This window comes from Oryctolagus cuniculus, chromosome 20 (assembly GCF_051225735.1).
Source record: "Oryctolagus cuniculus isolate XC-2025 breed Fujian yellow rabbit chromosome 20, ASM5122573v1, whole genome shotgun sequence".
NCBI lineage: Eukaryota > Metazoa > Chordata > Mammalia > Lagomorpha > Leporidae > Oryctolagus > Oryctolagus cuniculus.
The window spans coordinates 20,577,297-20,602,180 of record NC_142886.1 but is presented as its reverse complement, the minus strand read 5'-3'; the positions used below and the strand labels follow the sequence as shown (position 1 = coordinate 20,602,180).

At 40.6% G+C, this 24,884-nt stretch overlaps 1 protein-coding gene and 1 long non-coding RNA gene across 3 annotated transcripts in view; one reads left to right on the top strand and one right to left on the bottom strand.

Moving 5' to 3' along the window:
* LOC103345158 (uncharacterized) overlaps positions 1-24,884 on the bottom strand; it is a 143,719-nt gene that overhangs the window by 83,175 nt on the left and 35,660 nt on the right. The window contains exon 3 of one of the 2 annotated variants that reach the window (XR_016226545.1): positions 4,082-4,257. The exons of the other annotated variant lie outside the window; for it this stretch is intronic. This is a non-coding gene — a long non-coding RNA (uncharacterized LOC103345158). Of the gene's footprint in view, positions 1-4,081; positions 4,258-24,884 lie in introns of those variants that run through there. 2 annotated transcript variants of the gene reach the window in all.
* Positions 15,901-18,374, top strand: LOC100345032 (disintegrin and metalloproteinase domain-containing protein 20). The gene has a single exon (XM_002721674.6). It carries the CDS (start codon positions 16,131-16,133, stop codon positions 18,372-18,374), a length of 2,244 nt encoding a protein of 747 aa, XP_002721720.2. The 5' UTR covers positions 15,901-16,130.

Here is a 24,884-nt window from a genome sequence, read left to right as displayed (position 1 = left end):
TATGGAAGATATCACCCTGGAACTTACTGGGAAAAATAATTTAATCACACTGGCAATTAAATCATTATTTTGTGATTCTGAGGTTATTATGTTCAAATAAAATCACCCAGGAAATGAAAAAAGTTTCTATGTTTAACTTATCTTGCCTTTCACGTCTGGCAATATTTCTGATTCTTTTACAGGAACTAACAGAATGCTTAGATTCAATTTTAAAAAAACTCTATTTCCTCTATTTCTTTAACATTTGCTTCTGCTATTTTCTTTTCTTTTTCTTTTTCTTTTTCTTTTTTTTTGGACAGGCAGAATGGACAGTGAGAGAAAGAGAGAGAGAGAAAGGTCTTCCTTTTCCGTTGGTTCACCCCACAATGGCTGCTGCGGCCAGCATGCTGCAGCCGGTGCACTGTGCTGATCCAAAGCCCAGAGCCAGGTGCTTCTCCTGGTCTCCCATGCAGATGCAGGGCCCAAGGACTTGGGCCATCCTCCACTGTACTCCCAGGCCACAGCAGAGAGCTGGACTGGAAGAGGAGCAAACGGGACAGAACTGGGACCCGACCGGGACTAGAACCCAGTGTGCCGGTGCTGCAGGCAGAGGATATTAATAAATAGTCCTTGGGAATCCCTCCATTGAGCCGCGGCCAAGCAGCAAATCTTGCTTGTACATGTCTGCCCTGGTTTTCACAGTGAATGGAATTTTTTCAAATTGCTTATATACAGGGTTTTTGCCATGTAAATATTTTATTGTTAGTGTAAAACAAATAAGCATATAACATAACATTTTCAGTAATACAGATGGAGGACAAAAGAAAATATTTGTGTAGCAGGCCCCCTGAGTTTCTATAGTACCACATGCTGACTTTGTGATTACAGGAAAAGTCGTAATCTTTCTGAGTTTAAGGTATACATTTTGCATCCAGAGTTGAAATGTACTTCTCCAAATTTTGGTAATGGCAATAATAGAACTTAAGGAAAGCCTGAAATACTTTGGCACTTAATATATGCCAAGTGCTATGGACTTCATTTTTTCCTCATATTACTCTCTTGCTTTATATTAAGCCCAGGTTATTCCAAGTATGTTTCTGATATTTTATATCTACTATTCAACTACCAAATAGGAAATCATTCAAAAAAAAGTCATTCACCATTGATAAGTCACTCCATAATGCTTCTGGTTATTGAACTAATGGAAACATCCCTCCAGATATTATAGCATTCAAGCACCTCATTAAAAGTGAACACTGGCCTGTTGCCCTTGTTTTCCCATGAGTGCATGGCCTTCATACCACCTGTTCTCTGCTCTCTTGCCTGCATGCTTGTTCTGCTCCTGGCCTGCTCTCTGCTTGGTATGGACCCAACTTAGCATCTAGCCCTCTCTTTTTCTCCTAAATAAAGCCCTCACTCTCATGTGTATTCCTCTCACTGAATAAAAGCTTAAAACTTACCATGTTGCCTGCTCTATTTGAGCCAGTATTCAGAATTCTTCTATGAATAAGTGGCAAGAACCCACAGGGTTATTAATATTGAAAATTATTAATAAGCAAGACAATATCATAATGGCTCCCCAGATAAGACTCTAAATAACAGAGGGATTCCCAAGGACTATTTATTAATATCTGTTCGATTTAAAACTGACGACCAGCAACATGGTAAGGACTGACTTTCTGTGGTTTCTAACTTTACTCATCTTTTTGCACTCTACTCACTCCCCTATCTGTCACTACAGACTAAAAAAGCAGCTAATGATATTTCTGGAAATGGCAGGATTCTGTGGAATATGGATTCCAGGATTTGGATTCCAAACTTTTGTATAAAGCTTTTTTAAAAAAAATATTTATTTATTTATTTATTTATTTGAAAGAGTTACACACAGAGAGAAGGAGAGGCAGAGAGAAAGAGCTCTTCTATCTGCTGGTTCACTACACAAATGGCCTCAATGGCTGGAGCTGTGCTGATGTGAAGCCAGGAGCCAGGAGCTTCTTCCAGGTCTCCCACATGGGTGCAGGAGCCCAAGAAGTTGGATCATCTTCTACTGCTTTCCCAGGCTATAGCAGAGAGCTAGTTCAGAAGTGGAGCAGCCAAGACTCAAACTGGCACCCATATGGGATGCCGGGACTACAGGAGGCAGCTTTACCTGCTATGCCACAGCATCAGCCACTTGTATAAAGTTTTTTTTTATTTGACAGGTACAGTTATACACAGTGAGAGAGAGAGACAGAGATAAAGGTCTTCCTTCTGTTGGTTCACTCCAAAATGGTTGCTATGGCCAGCACTGTGCCAATCTGAAGCCAGGAGCCAGGTACTTCTCCCTGGTCTCCCATGCAGGTGCAGGGGTCCAAGCACTTGGGCCATCCTCCACTGCCCTCCCAGGCCACAGCAGAGAGCTGGACTGGAAGAGGAGCAACCGGGACTAGAACATGGAGCCCATATGGGATGCTGGTGCTGCAGGCGGAGGATTAACAAAGTGAGTCACGGCACTGGACCCAAGCATTTTTTTAAGGTTTATTTATGGGAATTAATTGGGGTCAGGGAAGATGGCAGTATAGAAATGGGATGCTCCAAGTAATGCAGGAAAAAATAGAGAATTAATGAGCAGAGGGGATACAGGCAGGTGGCGGAATCACGGAAAGGTCACACAGAGTGGTTCAGGAATTCACCAGAGATTGCCCAGGCCATGCCAGGGAAAATAGAGAGGTTCCTGAAGTGCATAAAGGGGACAGCATGGAGACCCAGTGAGGAGACAGCCACAGCACCTGCAGAGAACCAGGTGAGAGGTTGCGAACCCACAGAGATGCAAACATGGATAAATGGAGAGATTTAATGAACAGCACTCAATGCTCTTAGTGGGAAGATGGAGAAATCCTGGGGGATGGGCAGAAAGGTTGAACATGCCACCATCCTTCAGTGTCTTTCCCCTCCCCACCCCAACCAGAGCTATAGCTGGTGGGGAGAGGCCTATGGAATGTTTACATTTTTGAGCATTGGCAGCCGGCTACCGCTTGCGCCTCCCACGCACAAACCCAGCAACTGCAAGGACCACCTCACAAAGCTCTGGGAGGTGGAGCTGCGTGTTTCCACTTGCTACGGGCACAGACACATAGCAGCTCATAACAAAGGGAAATCAATGTAAAAATCAAACCAATCAGGGGCTGGCGCCATGGCTCATTTGGTTAATCCTCCAAGATGCGGCACCGGCATCCTATGTGGGTGCCAGGTTCTAGTCCGGGTTGCTCCTCTTCCAGTCCAGCTCTCTGCTGTGACCCGGGAAGGCAGTGGAGGATGGCCAAGTGCTTGGGCTCCTGCACCCGCATGGGAGACCAGGAGGAAGCACTTGGCTTCTGGCTTCAGATCGGCATAGCTCCAGCTATAGCGGCCATTTGGGGGGTGAACCAATGGAAGGAAGACCTTTCTCTCTGTCTCTCTGTCTCTCTGTCTCTCTCTCTCTCTCTCTCTCACTGTCTAACTCTATTTGTCAAATAAAATTTAAAAAAATATCAAACCAATCAGAACCAAACAGAAATGCCAAAGAACAAAGCAAAATTTTGAATAAGAATAGGGAAGAATCTATGAATTTGCCAATGGAGCAATCTAAATCTTAAGTAATGGAGGCTGAAGAAGAAGAAATTGAAGCCATGCCAGAAAAAGAATTCAGAAAATTAATTATCAGATTACTTAAAAGCAATCAGAAACAGATTCAAGATCTGAATGAAAAGCAATCCCAAGAAATTGAGATTCTAAAGAGAAGCGGAAATAAAAAATTCATTTGACCAAATAAAAAATGCCATGGAATCTCTCAGAAATCAAACAGATGAAATAGAAGAACAAATATCAGAACTGCAAGACAAACTTCTGGAAATAATGCAGTCAAGCCAAACATTAGAAATTAGAAAATTAAAAATCACAGTTGGATATCTACAAGATTCTATCAAATAATGCAATGTACAGTCATAGGATTCCAGAAGGTGTGCAAAGATAGAATGGAGTAGAAGGCCTTCTTAATGAAATAACATCAGAAAACTTCCACAAGAGGCAGATTAAAAGAGATGTCCAAATACAAGAAATATGCAGAACTCCCCAAAGACACCACCAGAAAAGGAATTCACCATGACACACTGTGGCAACACTCAGCTCAGTGAAACACAAAGAACATGTGCCAGAGAGAAATGAGAAATCATATTCAGAGGTAATCCAATTAGACTCACCCCAGACTTCTCATTGCAAACCCTACAGGCAAGGAGACAATGGCGAGATATATTCCAAATCCTAAAAGAAAAAAAAGACCTGTCAACACAGAATACTCTACCCTGCAAAACTATAATTTATGAATGAAGGAGAAATAAGGATTTTACACACACACACACACACACAAAAAAAAAAAACAGAAATTGAAAGTATTTGTTTCTTCATACCCAGCCCTACAACACTGGCTCAAGGATGTGCTGCACACAGAAACAGGAACTTCACTACAAAATACGGTGAATGTAGAAAATGACGCAGCAAAAGTACAAACAAAATCCAAAATGCATAAATAGCTCTACTTAAGGAAACATGGCAGGGAAAATACAGTATTTAACAATAATCACACTGAATGTAAATGGTCTCAACTCCCCCGTTAAAAGACACAGACTGGCTGAATGGATTTAAAAAGAAAACCCATCTATCTGCTGCCTACAAGAAACATATTTTAGCAACAAATACATTTGCAGACTGAAAGTGAAAGGATGGAAAAAGATATTCCATGCTAACAGAAACCAAAAAGAGCCAGTGTGGCCATCTTAATATCAGACAAAATAGATGTAAACACAAAAACTATTAAAAGAGACAAGAAGGAAACTATATAATGATTAAAGGATCAATTCAACATGAAGACGTGACTATTATAAATGTGTATGCACCTAGGGGGCCGGATCTATGGAGCAGTAGGTTAACCCTCCCCCTGTGGTGCTGGCATCCCATATGGATGCCGGCTCTAGTCTCAGCTGCCCCTCTTCCAATCCATGTCTCTGTTATGGCCTGGGAAAGCAGTAGAAGATGGCCTAAGTGCTCAGATCCCTGCACCCACATGGGAGACTGGGAAGAAGGACCTGGCTCCTGGCTTCAGATCAGCACAGCTCCGGCCATTGCAGTCATCTAGGGAGTGGACCAATGGAAGGAAGACCTTTCTCTCTGTCTCTCTCTCTCACTTTCTATAATACTACCTCTCAAATAAATAAATAAAATCTTTTTTAAAAATGTATATGCACCTAATTACAGGGTGCCTTGCTATTTGAAAGAATTATTAAGTAATTTAAAGGGAGACATAGACTCCAATACAATAGTAACAGGGGACTTCAATATTCCCTTTTCAGCAATGTACAGATCAACTGGACAGAAAAATCAACAAGGAAACAATAGAGCTAATTGACACTATAGAGCAAACAGACCTAGAAGATATCTACAGAGCCTGCCACCCCACAACCACAGAGTGCACATATTTCCCCTGGTGCACACAACTTTCTCTAGGATTGACCATATGCTAAGCCATAAATCAAGTCTTAGCAAATTCAAAAAAATTTAAATCATACCATGCAACCTCTCAGACCATAATGCAATGAAGCTGGTAATCAACAAATCAAGAATCTCTGCATCATATGCAAACACATAATGAACAACATGATTCTGAATGAGCAGTGGGTCACAGAAGAAATCAAAAGAGAAATCAAAAAAAACTCTAGAAACAAATGAAAATGGCAATACAACTTATCAAAATTTGTTGGATACAGCAAAAGCAGTGCTAAGAGGAAAGTTTATAAAAATTGATGCCTACATCAAGAAATTGGAAAGGCACCACATAAATGAGCTATCAGTGCATCTCAAGGATCTAGAAAAACTACAGCAAACAAAACCCAAAACTAGTAGGGGAAAAGAAATAATTAAAATTAAAGAAGAGCCAGCGCCATGGCTTATTTCAATAATCCTCTGCCTGCAGTGGCGGCATCCCATATGGGTGCCAGATTCTATTCCTGGTTTTTCCTCTTCCAGTCCATCTTTCTGCTATGGCCCGGAAAGGCAGTGGAGAATGACCCAAGTGCTTGGGTCCCTGCACCCGCATGGGAGACCAGGAAGAAGCACCTGGCTCCTGGCTTTGGATCAGAACAGCTCCAGCAGTAGCAGCCATTTGGGGGGGGGGTGTGAAACAACAGAAGGAAGACCATTCTCTTTGTCTCTCTCTCTTTCACTGTCTAACTCTATCTGTCAAATAAAAAATAAAAAAGAGAAGAAATCACAAAATTGAAGCCAAAAAAATTTCAAAAGATCAGCAAAACAAAGAGCTGCTTTTTGAAAATATAAACAAAATCGACATACCATTCGCCCAACTAACTAAAAAAGACCCAAATCAATAAAATCAGAGATGAAAAAGGGAATGTAACAACACACACCATGGAAATAAAAAGAGTCATCAGAAATTACTACAAAGAGTTGTATGACAACAAATCTAGCAGAAATGGATAGATTCCTGGACACATACAACCTACCTAAATAGAACCAGGAAGAAATAGAAAACCTAAACAGACCCATAACTGTGACAGAAATTGAAACAGTAATAAAGGCCCTCCCAACAAAGAAAAGGACCAGATGGATTCATTGCTGCATTTTAGCAGACATTTAAAGAAGAACTAACTCCAATTCTTCTCCAACTATTAAAAACAATTGAAAAATAAAGAATCCACCCAAATTCTTTCTATGAAGCCAGCATCACTTGAATGCCTAAACCTGAAAAAGATGAAGCAAAGAAAGAGAATTACAGACCAATTTCTCTGATAAATATAGACGCAAAAGTCTTCAATAAAATCCTAGCCAATAGAATCCAACAACACATCAGAAAGATCATCCACCAAGACCAAATTGGGATTTATCACCGGTATGCAGGGATGGTTCATTCACAAACCAATCAATGTGATACACCACATTAACAAATTGCAGAAGGAAAACCATATGATTACCACAATAGATGCAGAGAAAACATTTGTTAAAAAAACAACACCCTTTTATGAAGAAAACTAAGCAAGCAGGGTATAGAAGAAACATTTCTCAACACAATCAAGGCAATTTATGACAAACACATGGCCAGCGTCATATTTTTTTTTGACAGGCAGAGTGGATAGTGAGAGAGAGAGAGAGACAGAGAGAAAGGTCTTCCTTTTGCTGTTGGTTCACCCTCCAATGGCCGCCACGGCTGGCGCGCTGCAGCTGGCGCACCGTGCCAGCATCATATTAAATGGGGAAAACTTGGAAGCATTCCCACTGAGATCTGGTACCAGACAAGGAATCCCACTCTCACCATTGCTATTCAATATAGTTCTGAAAGTTTCAGCCAGAGCCATTAGGCAACACAAAAATATCAAAGAGATACAAATTGGGAAGAAGAAAGTCAAGCTATCCCTATTTGCAGACGATATGATTCTTTATTTTGGGGACCCAAAGAACTCTACTAAGAGGCTATTGGTGGGTCAGCGCCGCAGCTCTATAGGCTACTCCTCCGCCTGCGGCGCCGGCACACCGGGTTCTAGTCCTGGTTGCCCCTCTTCCAGGCCAGCTCTCTGCTATGGCCCGGGAGTGCAGTGGAGGATGGCCCAAGTCCTTGGGCCCTGCACCCACATGGGGAACCAGGAGAAGCACCTGGCTCCCGGCTTTGGATCCGCGCAATGCACCGGCCACAGCACGCTGGCCATGGCGGCTATTGGAGGGTGAACCAATGGCAAAAGGAAGACCTTTCTCTCTGCCTCTCTCACTGTCCACTCTGCCTGTCAACAAATAAATAAACAAAGAAAGAAAAATTAAAAAAGAGACTATTGGAACTCATAGAAGAGTTTGGCAAAGTAGCAGAATATAAAATCAATATGTAGACATCAACAGCTTTGTATACACAGACAATGCTATGGTTGAGAAAGAACTTCTAAAATCAATCCCATTCAAAATGGCCACAAAAACAATAAAGTACATTGGAATAAACTTAATCAATGGTGTCAAAGATCTTTATGATGTGAATTTAAAAAATTAAAGAAATAAATAGTAGAGGATACCAAAAAATGGAAAAATCTTCCAAGTTCATGGATTGGAAGAATCAATATCATCAAAATGACCATTCTCCCAAAAGACATTTATAGATTCAATGTGAAATCAATATACCAAAGACATTATTCTCTAATCTGGAAAAAATGATGCTGAAATTCATATGGAGGCACAGGAGACCTCGAATAGCTAAAGCAAATCTTGTACAACAAAAACAGAGCAGAAGCCATCACAATACCAGACGTCAAGACGTACTACAGAGCAGTTTTCATCAAAACACCATGGAACTGGTACAGAAACATATGGATAGACCAATGGAACAGAATAGAAACACCAAAAATCAATCCAAACATCTACAACCAACTTATATTTGATCAATTAGCTAAAACCAATTCTTGTTGCAAGGACAGTCTAGTCAACAAATGATGCTGGGAAAACCAGATTTCCACATGCAGATGTATGAAGCAAGACCCCTACCCTACACTTTACATAAAAATCCACTCAACGTGGATTAAAGATCTAAATCTATGACCTGACACCATCAAATTATTAGAGAACATCAGAGAAACCCTGCAAGATATTGGCAAAGGCAGACTGCTTGGAAAAGACCCCAGAGGCACAGGCAGCCAAAGCCAAAATGAACATTTGAGATTACCTCAAATTCAGAAGTTTCTGTACTGCAAAAGAAACATATAGGAAAGGAATAGGCAACTGACAGAAAGGGGGAAATAGTTTTCAAACTACAGAACTGATAAGGGATTAATATCCAGAATCTACAAAGAGATCAAGAAAATTTACCACAGCAAAACAAAAAACCCACTTAAGAGACGGACAAAGGACATAAACAGACATTTTTCAAAAGAGGAAATCCAAATGGCCAACAGACACATGAAAAAATGTTCAGGATCTCTAACCATCAGGGAAATGCAAATCAAAACCACAATGAGGTTTCACCTCACCCCAGTTAGAGTGGCCCTCATACAGAAATTAACTAACAACAGATGCTGGCGAGGATGTGGGGGAAAAGGCATACTAATCCACTGTTGGTGGGAATGCAAACTGGTAAAGTCACTATGGAAGACAATTTGGAGATACCTCAGAAATCTGAATATAACCCTACCATACAACCCAGTCTTCCCACTCCTCAGAATTTACCCAAGGGAAATTAAATTGGCAAATAAAAGAGCTATCTGCACCTCAATGTTTATTGCATCTCAATTCACGATAGCTAAGACATGGAATCAACATAAATGCCCATCAACAGAGGACTGAATAAAGAAATTTTGGGATATGTACTCTATGGAACACTACACAGCAAATAAAAGTACCCTAATTGGGACCAGCAGTATGGTATATAGTAGGTTAAGCCTCTGCCTGTGGTGTTGGCATCCCATATGAGCACTGTTTCGGTCCTACCTGCTCCACTTCAAATCCAGCTCCCTGTATTGCCTGGGAAGGCAGTGGAATATTGCTCAAGTACTTGGGCCCCTGCACCCACTTGAGAGATCCAGAATAAGTTCCTGGCTCCTGGCTTCATATTACCCCAGCTCCAGCCTTTGTGGACAGTTTGGGAGTGAATCAGTAGCGGATGGAGGACCTATCTCTGTCTCTCCCTCTCACTGTCTGTAACTCTGATTCTCAAATAAATAAATAAATCTTTGACAAAAAATTAACCTAATTATTTCTTCCAACCTTACCTTTCTCATTTTATTCTCATCATCACAGTTAAATATTACCACTTTCCATTCATATACAGTAATAAATTTATTGCTGGCCATGACAGTTTTTCCAAATAACCCAATTCTTTTCATGTGTTCCTATTTCTTTGTAAGTCATAACACACTGTATGTGTTCCTATTTTCTGGTAAGTCATAACACACTTCTTTTTTTTTATTTGACAGATAGAGTTATAGACAGTGAGAGAGAGAGACAGAGAGAAAAGTCTTCCCTCCGTTGGCTCACTCGCCAAATGGCCGCCATGGCTGGCGCTGCACCGATCTGAAGTCAGGATCCAGGTGCCTCTTCCTGTTCTCCCATGCAGGTGCAGGGGCCCAAGCACTTGGGCCATCCTCCACTGCCCTCCTGGGCCAAAGCAGAGAGCTGTACTGGAAGAGGAGCAACCAGGACTAGAACCCAGCGACCATATGGGATGCCGGCACCACAGGCAGAGGATTAACCAACTGAGCCAGGGCGCTGGCCCCCAGAAAACACTTCTAATATATGAATTAATCAATTTCTTTATTCCAATCAGTTGTATTCATCCTTTTTTATAAAATTCTCTTTTATCTTATACAGTAATTTCATCATGGCCAATTCATTTAAGGCTGACATCAACTTTTACTTATAACCTTTTGAGTATTTCTGCCTACACCACCTTTAAAAAAAATCTCTCAGTGTTGCATACATTGCATCTAAACACTAATATATCCTTGCTTGTTTTCTGATTACTGTGAGTATTGAAGGTAAGATCCAAAAGAGGAAAAAACAATGGGTGACAAGATGGCCTAATTAGGTGCCCCCACTTTTATCTCTCTTGCACAGCCAAGAATCAAAATAACAAGTCAATAACTGTATCTCAGCGGGGAATATGCAGGAAGCCCTCAGGAGTTAGAGATGTGGGATCACAACAGAATAAAATTTAGGGGCAAACAGTAAGAGGGAGGGGACAGCAGACTTTATCTCCAGGGACAGTGAACATCAGCAATCTTAGTTACAGGAGCGATCCACAATCATCACAAGCATGGATTCCAACAGGGGAAGATACCTGGATATGCTGAGTAGCATTGCATTAGAGAAGGAACTTAGCATGCATGTGACACATACCCCAGAACAAAGGCTACAGATTGTGCATCTTGAAAAAGGAGTCACTGTGGGATATCATACTACCATAAGGGACAGACACCCCTAACAATTTCCCATCCCTGGCTCCTCACCAACACTCTACCATTCAATAAAGTGCTTCATTGATTCTCTGAAAACATGGTCATATTATATGTTAATCAAACTTAAAAATAAACTTAAAAATAACATCAGAAAAATAAGTTAAACTAAAAAATACAAGGATTTTTTTGGTGAAAATCATAAATAGATGAGGAGGAAAAAAGGAGGGCTTTTCAAGGAGAATATTAATTTAACACTCTGAAAAGAGAACATACAGAAATATGTATTGAACTGTGCTGGTTCTATTTAAGATATAACATTTGCCCTAATGTTTAATTTCTCATTTGAAACTTGGAATATTGCCAACAATGTTAATGTGGACTACTGAAATACTAAAGACTTTTCAACAGTAAAAATAAATAAATAAAAGGAGAAAAGACACTAAGTTTAACTTGGTATTTTCTTATAACCAGTTGAATATATTTATATAAAATTCTACTTTGTAATTACTTCTGAAAGTGTTAAGAGCATAGTGCTGAAATAAGATAGTGGTGTGTTGGGACTGGTGCTGTGGCATAGCAGGTAAAGCTGTGGTGCCAGCATCCCAAATGGGAGCCTGTTCAAGTCCCAGCTGCTGCACTTCTGATCCAGCACCCTGCCAGTGTGAATGGGAAAGCAGCAGAATATGGCTGAAGTACTTGGGCCCCTACATCAGTGGGAGACCGGGAAGAAGCCCCTGACTCCTGGCTTTGGACTGGCCCAGCTCTGGCACTGTGGCCATTTCGGGAGTGAACCAGAGCATGGAATCTCTCTCTCCCTCTCTCTCTCTCTCTCTTTCTCTCTCTCTCTCTTTCTCTGTGTGTGTGTGTCTGTGTGTCTGAATTTCAAATAAATTTTTGAAAATTGCAATGACTGAATTTCTGGTTTTTTAAAAGGTAGTGATGTGGTTTTCTGCACAGTTTTAAAAATAAGATGAAGGGGCTGGCGCCATGGCGCAGTAGGTTAATCCTCTACCTGCGGTTCCGGCATCCCATATGGGCACCGGTTCTAGTCCTAGCTGCTCCACTTCTGATCCACCTCTCTGCTGTGGCTTGGGAAATCAGTGGAGGAAGGCCCAAGTCCTTGAGCCCCTGCACCCACGTGGGAGACCCAGAATAAGCTCCTGGCTCCTGGTTTTGTATTGGCCCAGCTCCGGGCATTGCAGCCATTTAGGGAATGAACCAGCAGATGGAAGATCTTTCTCTCTGTCTCTCACTCTCACGGTCTGTAACTCTACCTCTCAAATAAATAAATAAAATAATTTTTTAAAAAAGAATATAAAGTCAGACCTTCTATAAAAAAATGAAAGAAAGCCCTTTGAAATATGCAAAGTTACAACAAAAGGTTGATAGAAAAAATGGAATTAAGAGGTAAGTTTATTTTACTGCAAATATTTTGAAATTTATATGTAGATTTTTTCACAGTATGCATTTCCATGAAATTTTGGGTGACATCACAAATGCACAGACTTTTTAAAAATTTTATTTAAGGTATACAAGTTTCATGTATTTGATATATACAGATTTAGGAACATAATGATACTTCCCACCATACACCCCCTCCTGCCCACACTCCAAACCTTCCTCCTCCTCTCCTATTCCCACCATTAATTTCTACAAAGATATATTTTCAGTTTACTTTATACTCATAAGGTTAACCCTGCACTAAGTAAAGAAATCAACAAAGTATGAAAAAAAATCACTGCTCCTTAATAGTATAGACAAGAGCTATAAACAATCATTGATTGAAAATTGCCCATTTCATTCCAATACATTACATTTTAGGTACTTGATCAATTAACCCAGATCAGGGAAAATATATGGCATTTGTTTCTGGGACTGGCTTATTTCACTAAGTATAGTGGTTTCCAGTTGTATCAATTTTGTTGCAAAATACAGAATTTCATTTTTTTACAGCTGGTAATACTCCATAATGTATATATATGGTAATTTCTTTATCCAGTCATAAATTGATGGACATCTGGGTTGATTCCATATCTTAGCTATTGTGAGTTGAACTGGTATAAATAAGGAGGTACAGATAACTGGCTCATATGTTGATTTCTTTTTGTTTGGGTAAATTCCCTTGATGGGATGACTGGGTCATATGCTAGGTTTATATTGAGATTTCTGAGGTATGTCCATACTGTCTTCCACAGTGACTGCACAGTTTACATTCCCACCAACAATGGATTAGGGTACCTTTTTCCCCACATCCTCACCAGCATTTGCCGTTTGTTGATTTCTGTATGACAGTCATTCTGAGGTGAGGTGAAACCCCATTATGGTTTTGTTTTGCAATTCCTTCATGGCTAGTGATCCTAAGCATTTTTTCAAGTGTCTGTTGGCTATTTGAATTTCCTCTCTTGAAAAATGCCTGTTCTAGTCCTTATTGACTTGATGTCATCCCATTTTTTAAGTGTTGGCTTTGATTACCTGTGCTTCTGGGGTATTTTCCAAGAACTCTTTCCCTATGTCAATGTCTTACAGAGTTTTCCCAAAGTTCTCTAGTAATTTGATGGTATCAGGTTGTAGATTTAGGTCTTTGACTCATTATGAATGAATTATTATGTAAGGTGTAAGGTGGGCATCTTGCTTCATACTTCCGCAAGTAGAAATCCAGTTTTCCCAGTACCATTTGCTTAGAGACTGTCCTTACTCCAGGGATTGATTTTTAGTCCTTTGTCAAAGATACATTGGCTGTAGATGTGTGGATTATTTCTGGAGTTTCTATTCAACTCGACTGGTCTATATGTCTGTTTTGTGCCAGTACCATGCTGTGTTGATTATAACTGCCCTGTAGTATGTCTTGAAATCCAGTATTGTGAAGCCTTCAGCTTTGTTTTTGTTATATGAGATTGCTTTAGATATTTGGAATCTGTTGTGTTTCCATATGAATATTAACAGTTTCCTCTAGATCTGAGAAGAATGTTCTTGGTATTTTGATTGGGATTGCACTGAATCTGTAAATGCTTTTGATAGTAGGGACATTTTGATGATATTGATTCTCTCAACCCATAAATATGGAGATTTTCCATTTTTTGCATGTCTTTTCTATTGCTATCTTTAATGGTTTTTTAATTTCCTTCACAGAGGTCTTTGATTAAACCTTGGTTAAATTTATTCCAAGGTATTTACATTTTTTGTAGCTACTGTCAATGGCATTGATCTTAGAAGGTCTTTTGTGTATACAAAAGCTATTGATTCTTGTATTTTTTATATCCTAGCCCTTTACCAAACTCTGTTATCAGTTCCAATGACATAAACATTGATTACAAATATAACAGGTGGTTCTGTCAACCAAAAAAATCTGCAAAAAAAGAAGGATTAGTATTATGTGCTAGATTTGAGTCTAATATGTCTCAATTTTCTTATTTTAAGTGATGTAAGAGAGATTTTTTAAGTTGAAGAATTTATCAATTATATGGTTAAAAAAAGAAAAACATCCTATTTCATTTCTTTTAATATAAACATTTAATTTATTTCATAGATACAATTCAAAGATTATAATATTTTCCTTGGTCCCTTCCTCTCTTCTTCTCTCCCTGTCTTTCTATTTTTCTTTCAATATTTGAGATAACATATATTTAATTTACAATATACTCAAAGGCTTACTGTTACTGATCTACTAAATAAAGAGTTCAACAAGTAAAAAGTAAAAATCCAAACTTCAGCAGGCACACAGCCAAGGGATATAAACGAAAACCTAATGAAAAGATTTCAATTTCACTCACATACAGCAAATTTTAAAATAATCAAAGATCTTTAAAACTACAATAGTATATACTTGTTACTCATCTATATTACAAAAATTTAAAGCATAATTAGAGAAAATTGCATTTGCAGCAATACTGATACACACTGATATTTCTGCTTTTTGTTTGCATATTTTTGCTTTATTTCTTTTCAATTTATCTCCCACTTATAAGTGAGAGCATGTGGTATGTATGTATGTGTGTGTGTGTGTGTGTGTATATATATATATATATACTTACATATTTATTTGTTTATCCACCAAATACGTACTGATTTTTGCTCCAGTTTGTGGAATAAACTTAGAAATAACGCTAGTGCCAGCGCTGTGGCATAGCGAGTAAAGCCACCGTCTACAGTGTGGCAATCCCGTATGGCCGCTGGTTCATGTTCTGGTTGCTCCACTTCCAATCCAGATCTCTGCTATGTCCTGGGAAAGCAGTACAAGATGGCCCAAGTTCTTGGGCCCCTGAACCCACGTTGGAGACCCGGAGGAGGCTCCTGGCTTCAGATTGGTGTAGCTCTGGTCGTTGTGGCCAATTGGGGAGTGAACCAGCAGATGGAAGACCTCTCTCTCTCTCTCTCTCTGCCTCTCCTTTCCTGTGTAACTCTTTCAAAATAAATAATTATTTTTCCTTGCTCTCTTGTCTCGCTCTTCTCCTCTCTCTCTCTCTCTCTCTCTCTCCTTCTCTCTGTTACACTCTACTTCTCCCTTTTTCCTTCTTTGCCCCTTCGCTGGGTTTTCCCCAATAAACCCTTTACCTTAAAAAAATAAATAAATAATTAAATCTTTAAAAAAAGACAATGCTAAGAATAATAATCAACTATATGACATGGCTAAATTCCTACAACTGGATTGCTAAATCATAGAAAAACAGATTTAACTTGAAGGAAATTATTGTCAAACATTCTAAATTTTGACATTCATGATATCTATACACTCATTCTATCAAAATCCCTCACCTCCACCCAATTTATATAGGCAATAAAAAACACCCCAAACTCCCAAAAACAGCTTTAATTCTCATCACTAGTCCTTTTAATCAAAATTTAACCCTTCCTTAAAAATATTTTAATAAAAAAACCAATAACTGTCCAAAAATTACACAAACACAGTTGTTCTTTTTCTACTTATGATGTCTGATTAGAACTTCCAAGATTCAGCCCATGTTGCCCCCACACTTTGTCTCTTCCATGGGACCTCTGCCATAAGGGTCCCCAGCTCACGGAGGACAGAATCTTCTGAGTGTCACACAATTGTTGTGTAATAGACCAACATTTACCCTTCACCTCTCACCTGTAGCCACCCGCTGATCTCCTAATCACTGCCCTGGTGGGAAAGCTGATGTTCAAGGGATGGTCTTCCCTACTCCCACTTGACTGCATTTGCATTGGCCACTGGCTCCCTTCTTCATGGGGCCTGCCTGCACCCAGGCACAACTAACAGGAGCTCTCTGGCTGCATGTGCTCTGGACACTCCTCTTCCCTGCCAGCTGCTCCCATGCCCCACCAGGATGGCGCTTCACTTCTTCTGAAATTGTCATCCCAAGGAAGGTGCCCCACAGGACGGGAAGACTTCAGGCACCAGCCCAGCTATCCTACAGCATGCGCTTCCGTGGCCGAAGACACGTGCTCCACATGAAGCTCAAGAAGAGATTGGTGCCAAGAAATTTTCCTGTTATTACCGACGATGACCAGGGCGCTACGCAGGAAGACTACCCATTTGTCCCCCGAGACTGTTACTACTACAGCTACCTGGAAGGGGTTCCTGGGTCCATGGCCACAATGGACACCTGCAACGGAGGTCTGCGTGGCATGCTGCAAGTGGATGACTTCACTTACGAAATCAAACCACTGGAGGCTTCTTTGAAATTTGAGCATGTGATTTCCCTACTTGTTTCAGAGGAAAGAGAAGAAGAGGCCAAGCACTGTAAAATTGGAGGGAAAGACACGTATCAAGCCTCGGAAGAGGAAAATCATGCTGAAACTCCAAGAGCAGGTCCTGTTTATATGTGGCAGGTACATTACAAAGTCTTGAGGCTACACTACACAGTTTCTTCCTCTTTAAGGAATATGAACAAAAATGAGACCCAGATAATAGAGAATGTGTTCATTATGAACAATATCCTGCATTCCATTTATCGGCCAGCATCCCTAAATGCTGCCATACGTGTTTTGTGCATATGGAGTATAGATAAGGCAAGTATAACAGACAGACCTCATCCAGAACGTGCTGTAACTGATTTTGGTTTGTGGAAATTCTACAGCTTGTATAAAGATATCCCACATTCTACTTCTGTGCTTTATACAGGACACTTAATTGCGGGACATAATTATTTTGCCAGTCCTGGAGGAATATGCAATCCTAACTGGGGTGCATTATTTGTATATGTATCACAGTACCATTTATTTTTGGCTGCGAGTATTACTGCACATGCATTGGGTCATAACCTGAATATAGGTCATGATGCTGCAGGTTGCCAATGTTTCCGAAGAAGCACTTGTGTCATGGCTCCTGTGCCTGGTCTTCAGGATATGCTAAGCAATTGCTCTTATAACATGGTGTTTCAAAAGATTTTTTTCTGGGATCCTTGCTTGAGTAGTCCAAATGTTCCATATAATAATTTTCCTTACATAGCTCCTCGTTGTGGAGACAAGATAAGAAATCAGCAGGAGGAATGTGACTGTGGCTCCTTTAAAGAATGTACTGAAAATAAGTGTTGTGAGACTACTTGTACCCTCAGCCTCGGCAGTGTTTGTGACCATACTACTTGCTGCAATGAGAGGTGCAAATTATCTGCCCCTGGAGTGATTTGCAGAGATATTCGTGGGATTTGTGATCTGCCAGAGTATTGTGATGGGAAAACAGAAAACTGCCCAAAAGACTTTTACATCCAGGATGGAACCCCATGTTCACCAGTAGCTGTTTGTGTAAGAGGAAATTGCAGTGACCGTGATATGCAATGCCAAGCCCTTTTTGGATATGAAGTAGGTGATGGCCCAAAAGCATGTTATGATCAATTGAATATTATTGGTGATCGATTTGGAAACTGTGGGATTAGGCAGCAACGACCTGGAAGAGTACCTTTTAAATGTGAACAAGATGATGTTTTATGTGGAATGCTGCACTGTGGAAAGGTCAAGGAAATACCTGGTGGAGGACTGCACACTACATTTAGACGCATATTAGTGCAGGATGTTAAACAAGAAGAATGCTATGGATTCGATACACATCATGGGTTAGACCTGCCAGAAATGGGGCTTGTCGTCGATGGTGCAACATGTGGTCCAGGAAGCTTCTGTTTGAACCAGAATTGTACTTTTCATGCAGACATGAAATTTGACTGTGATGTGAAGACCTGCAATTACAAAGGAGTGTGTAACAGCAACAAAAATTGTCATTGTGTGCGTGGTTGGAAACCACCAAATTGTGAACAAAAAGGACCAGGTGGTAGCGTAGATAGTGGCCCCCCACCTGACAAAGAAGTTGGTATTCAACCTAAAATACTTGTTAATGTCAATATGGAATTACTTTTAATATGTATTCGATTAGCTCTTCTTCTGTTTGCAATTATCGTTGGTGCCCTTACAACAGCAAAACGGTATATAGAGAAGAAAGTATTGAAAGATGAATATGAAAGTGATGAATCTTTGTAAATACTACTGGGAGTTCACACCTTGAGGATATCACATCAAAACTTACTGGGAGCAATGATCAATAAACACTGGTAATTCCAATGTCTTTAAGTGATTCTGAGACTGTAATCTTGAAGTAAAATCACATGCAAATAAAAAGTGAATGCTGTCTGTTAATTTCATTAATATTTGCTACGTGATCATGCTCTTTCAACTCTTGAGTAAGCCAAAAACTCTTAGACTCAGTAAAAAGAGGAAATGTTTTTACTTAAAATTCTTGTTCTAATATTTTTGATGCAGTTGTATTTATGTCTGTTTCATTTAGTACCCACTTGTAACACCATTAACATATTTTTCCAACTATTTATCAACTAGCCTTTTTTGTTTATTTGATTTATTGTTACATGGTAACAATGAACATAAGAAACATTTGCCAGTGACACAGAACAAGATGAAAAATCTTTTTGTCATAGGGAGCTTAAGTTTCAAAAGTTTTCTATCAACTTCTATTATATGGCCATAAATAATTAATATTTAGAATTTGAAAGATCACTGTAAATTATGAAAAGGAATGTACTTCTCCACAGTTATGTTATGCTTAAAAGAAAGGCCCAGAACACTTTATGAACTTAATTCTTTTTGAAACTAGCTTCATTACTCTCATATCTATTTTTGAGTTTTGCTAAACATGCAGTATTCCTACTGTCATGTTTTTCCATTTTTCTTTATGGTTGAATGATAAAATGAAGAGTCATTTATCACTGATATATCATTTCATTATTCCATTTTATTGAAGTCATAGGATCCCACATTTAAAATCTTCGAAATTGGGGCCAGCGCTGTGGCTTAGCATGTAAAGCTGCCACCTGCAGGGCCACCACCACATACTATGCACTGGTTCGATTCCTGCCTGCTCCACTTCCAATCCAGCTCTCTGCTATGGCCTGGGAAAGCTAGGAAGAAGGCCCTTGTCCTTGTGCCCCTGCACCCATGTGGGAGATCAGGAAGAAGCTCCTGGATCCTGGCTTTGGATTAGCTCAGTTCCAGCCATTGTGGCCATCTGGGGCGTGAACCAGCAGATGGAAGATCTCTTTCTCTCTGCCTCTGCCTCTCTGTACAGTGCCTTTCAAAGAAATAAATAAATCTTTAAAAAAATAAAAAATAAAATCACAGGAATTGCCACAAGATTGCCTGTCCATAAATGACAGGATGGAGTGCTCTATGAAAAACACAGAACTTATCTGAAAGAAACAGATGTTTCTAACTTGTATGTAATCATTTAAGTGGTAGGACACAAACAAAAATAAGTGTTATCATCAGCATCAAGACCTTACAGTGGTATTCGTTCAAGTGGTTTCTAATTGGTATCAAGAGATTTCAGACATTCATCATACCATATTTTTTTTGCCAGAGTTAGACAGTGAGAGAGAGACACAGAGAGAGTTACAGACAGTGGAGAAAGACAGAGAAAAAGGTCTTCCTTCCATTGGTTCACTCCCCTAATGACCGCCACGGCCGGCGCTGTGCCAATCTGAAGCCAGAGCCAGGTGCTTCCTCCTGGTCTCCCATGTGGGTGCAGGATCCTCCGCTGCCCTCCTGGGCCACAGCAGAGAGCTGGACCGGAAGAGGAGCAACTGGGATTAGTACCCGGTGCCCCAAATGGGACTAGAACCTGGGGTGCCGGTGCCACAGGCAGAGGATTAGCCAAGTGAGCCACGATGCCAGCCCATCATACCATTTTTTTTAAGAATTATCTCATTTATTTGAAAGCCAGAGTTACAGAGAGAGAGAGAGAAAGAAAGAGAGAGGGAGGGAGGGTGGCCTTCCATTTGTTGATTCATGCCAAAATGGCCTCAATGGCCAGGCCAGGGCCAATCCAAACTCAGCAACCAGTAACTTCTTCCATGTCTCCTTGTGGGTGCAAGGGCCCAAGAATTTGCATCTTCCTCTGCTGACTACCCAGGTGCTTTAGGTGAGCTGGATTAGAAGTAGAGCTTTCACTGTGGCTGGTGCTGTGGTGCAGCGCCAAAATCCCATATGGGCATCGGTTCTAGTCCCAGCTGATACTCTTCCAATCCAACTCTGCTATGGCCTGGGAAAGCAATAGAAGATGGCCCAAGTCCTTGGGTCCTGCTCTCACGTGGGAGATCCAGAAGAAGCTCCTGACTCCTGGCTTCGGATCAGCTCAGCTCTGGCCATTGCACTCATTTGGGGAATGAACCAAAAGAAAGGAAGACCTCTCTCTTGCTATGACTCTACCTCACTCTGTAACTCTGTCTTTCAAATAAATAAAATAAATCTTTAAAAAAATAAGTAGAGTTTTCAGGATTTGAAACTGCACCCATATGCATGCCAGCATACTAGGCGGTGGCCTAACCCACTATCTTACAGCACTGGTGCTAATCGCACCCTTTTCAACATGACTGAATAAATCCAGTCATCACAGGGCAAGAAACGTCAGAGTGAGCCTTTCAAAGATGGTTTTCCTGTTTCTAGGGGTTCGGCAGATACTGAGCGAGGTGATGCTGCTGATCAAAGGTTTTGAGGGAGCTACAGACATTAATAAGGACAACCATAGGGACAGAAAGAAGATAAGGATCAGGATAGAGGGAGGCTGGAAAAGAGGAGTGGGTTGTAAGGCACAGAAGCAGAGGAGATGGAAGGCAGGTCTTTGGGAGGGAAAACTGTTGAGGTTGTTGACAAGAGGCTTAGTCTGTTCAAAGATTTCTCTGCCCCTCATGTTTGTACCAGCTTAACAAAGCTATCCCTGGGGGTGTCTTCTAATCTGTTACCCTTTCCTTCTAAGAGCCACACAATGCACAAGTCCGACACACTTCATGTAATCAAAGGGCCACTGAGTTCATGACTGTACCTTCTAAAATCATGCCACGTTCAGTGTACATGAAATGAACTGCCAACACTTGGAGAACTATTTTTTAGCTCAGATCTGGGAAGGTTGTTAGGTTGATTAGAAGACTGATTGCTCATAGCTGTTGCAAATACAAGAAGATCCTTACTTGCTTTAGGAAAATTGACTAATTTCTCATCTCACCCAAACATCAATGAAGAACAAGAGGGAAATACTAACTTCACTCTGATGAATCTGACCTAAAAAATCAAGGGCCACAATATCTATGCAATGACAAAAGTCAGAAACCAGATCAAAAGAAAGAAAGAAAGGTCTAAATATCTCATGCAAGGGAAACAGAGTCCTTTAAGGCATACTGACCTTGAATGCAAACCAGGAAGTTTGGGTGTTTGTCCAAAGCTATCTCAAACACTAGCACCCAACTACATAAAACAATGCGTGTGTCTATAACATACATTTTTTAAAACTCACAAAATTTTACTCTACCAAAACTAATCCTGTCTGTACACGATCACCAAATCTGGTTAAAGGTTTGTTAGCTTTATTCAGGGAGTATCAGGGAATACGTGCAGACCAGATGATATCACGAGGGAACCAGGATTAAGGTCACTTCAAGACCAAAAGGATTAGAGTGACTCTCCTTGTTCTTTAAACATGAGGAGCAGTTTTCACCTTAACCAACACTTGAGGAAGAGAGTAATTTCTGTTTTCTTGCCTCTTCCTTGGAGACCCAATAGGGAGAACCAAAAGGAAAATGCTGTGCTATGTCCACTGACTTTGAGTCTGGCTGGGAGGGTTGACAGTGGGATGAGCACCCACACAGGATTCTGTTACCACCATCCTCTCAGCATATCATGGGCTCCAGGGCTCAAACTGCCAACATGGAATGCACACAGGCAGATGGCCCTGGGAATGTCTCTACTCTCTGGACGGGGCAGGCCTGCGGGGCCGAGTGGATACTCAACACTCCCTAATTATGGGGGCCTAGTGTGCTGTGACAGTGAGAATTCTGTGACTGCACAAAAGGGTGCACAGTGTAGCTGGCTATCTGGACAATCACTGTGTCTGGTGCTAGAGGCTCAGAGCTCTCTGACTGACTGCTGTGGCTTCTTGCAGAGGGTTCCTGACTCACACTGAGTTCCACACAGATCCTTCATATGGTTTTGTGACAGATCCTTCATATGGTTTTGGATGGGAGTTATACCCACTGTGTGCTAATCATGGTCACTGATAACCTTGGAGTTGTATCCATTTTGATGCAAATGGTGTAACACCATTCTTTTTATAGCTGAATAACATTGTATTTATATATAAATGTATACAGGGGTGGGAGCCAAGATGGCAGAATAGTGAGGGCGCACAGATAGTCCAGGAAAAGATAGCTTAAAAAGTTGAGATACTGTAGTTTCAGGGAAATGTTCAGGGGAAAAAACCGCAGAGGAAACTCTTCCAGAACTAGGGGGATACGGTGGACCTACGTGGAGGGCAAGGGCGCCATGACTCAGGAGCCCAGCAACGGAGACTACGCACCAGCTCTGGAAACGGAGGTGAGGTGAAACCTCAGTAGCTGGAGACATTGGCAGGGAAATGGCAGGAAGAGCCTAGAGGGAATGAGGCTTGAAGCTCCGCTGGGGAAAGTTCACCAGGCTAACTAGAGGAAAGAAAAAATAAACAAATAAATAAAAGGGACCGGCATGGACACGAGTCTCTCTATACACTCACCTTACAAAGGTGAGTAAGATAAAGAGCAGGTGCCATTTTAGACATACATAAAAGTGGCGTCTGCCATCAGCAAGGCAGAAAAATATGACTCTGGTGGGGAGAAATAACAGGAGGTTAGGACCTAGTGAATGTGTGGAGCTAATGAACTGAGACTGTGAAAAACTAAAGGTGTGGGAGAGAACTCACGCGTGAGTACTCTCTGGAGAGTACACAAACTCGGTAAGCTTGGCAACCCGGTGAAAGACTGCAGAGATAACAACAGGGGCCAGATTTCATACACTGATTACCTTCAATTCTGCTCAACTGTGTGAAATTCCTTCCCTTCTGAATTAAAGAGAGAGAGAGAGAGAGAGAGAGAGAGAGAGAGAGAGAGATCACTCCTAACCTGGGTATGTCACCTTTGGTACACCCTTAACCCTGAAGAACCAAACAGAGCTCTCTGGCCACACCCATCACAAGCCTCTAAGGATCCATCAAAAGCAGACAGTCCACTTAATCTAGAGTCAGAGTATAATGAGAAAAACCACTACAGCGAGAAACCAAAGAATATCTCCACAATGCCAAGCAACAAATGCAGAAACCGAGGAAGTAAGAACAAGGAAGATATTATGATGCCCCAAAATGATCAAGACACCCAAATTCAAGATTATGAAGAAGATGAGATAGAAGAAATGCAAGAAACAGATCTCAAAAAATTTATAAGAACATTGAGAAGTTCTCAAAAACAAATTCTTGAACTACAGAAATCCTTAATGGACAAGATAGAAAATCTCTCTCGTGAAAATGAAATCTTAAGGAGGAATCAAAATGAAATGCAGAAACTAGTAGAACAGGAAAGTGTGATAGTGAAGAGAAATCAAAATGAATTGAAGAATTCAAAAGATCAAATGACAAACTCATTAGATAGCCTTAAAAACAGAATGAGTGAAGCAGAAGAGAGAATATCAGACTTATAAGATAGAGCACAGGAAAGTATAGAGTCAAACCAATGAAAAGAAGAAGAAATTAGAAATCTAAAAATATTGTTGAGAATCTACAGTATACTATTAAAAAAAAAAAAAACAACATTCGGGTTCTAGGAGTTCCTGAAGGCATGGAGAGAGAGAAAGGATTAGAAGGCCTTTTTAGTGAGATACTTGCAGAGAACTTCCCGGGTTTGGAGAAGGATAGAGACATCCTAGTACAGGAAGCTCGTAGAACCCCTAATAAACATGACCAAAAGAGATCCTCACCACGACACGTTGTAATTAAACTCACCACAGGGAAACATAAAGATAAGATTCTAAAATGTGCAAGAGAGAAACGTCAGATTACTCTCAGAGAATTTCCAATTAAACTCATAACAGACTTCTCATCAGAAACCCTAAAGGCTAGGAGGGAATGGTGAGATATAGCCCAGGTACTAAGAGAGAAAAACTGCCAGCCCAGAATATTATATCCTGCAAAGCTCTCATTTGTGAATGAAGTGAAATAAAGACCTTTCATAGCAAACAGAAATTGAAAGAAATTGTCACCAATTATCCAGCCCTGCAAAAGATACTTAAAGATGGGTTACACACAGAAACACAGAAACATGGCCATCAATATGAAAGATGGTAAAGGAAGAAAACCTCACAGTAAAAGATCACAGGAAGTTAAAAGCATATATTAGAAAATATGTTTGGAAAAATGGCAGGGCAAAGTTACCACTTATCATTAGTCACACTGAACGTGAATGGCCTCAACTCTCCAGTTAAAAGACACAGACTGGCTGAATGGATTAAGGAACAAAACCCATCTATTTGCGGCTTACAAGAAACACATTTTTTTTTTTTTTTGACAGGCAGAGTGGACAGTGAGAGAAAGAGAGGGAGAAAGATCTTCCTTTTGCCGTTGGTTCACCCTCCAATGACCGCCACCGGCACGCTGCAGCTGGTGCACTGCGCTAATCCAATTGCAGG

Excerpts from the sequence above, each read along its gene's own strand:
- LOC100345032 (XM_002721674.6), top strand. The coding sequence starts at position 16,131 with ATGGGGCCTGCCTGCACCCAGGCACAACTAACAGGAGCTCTCTGGCTG.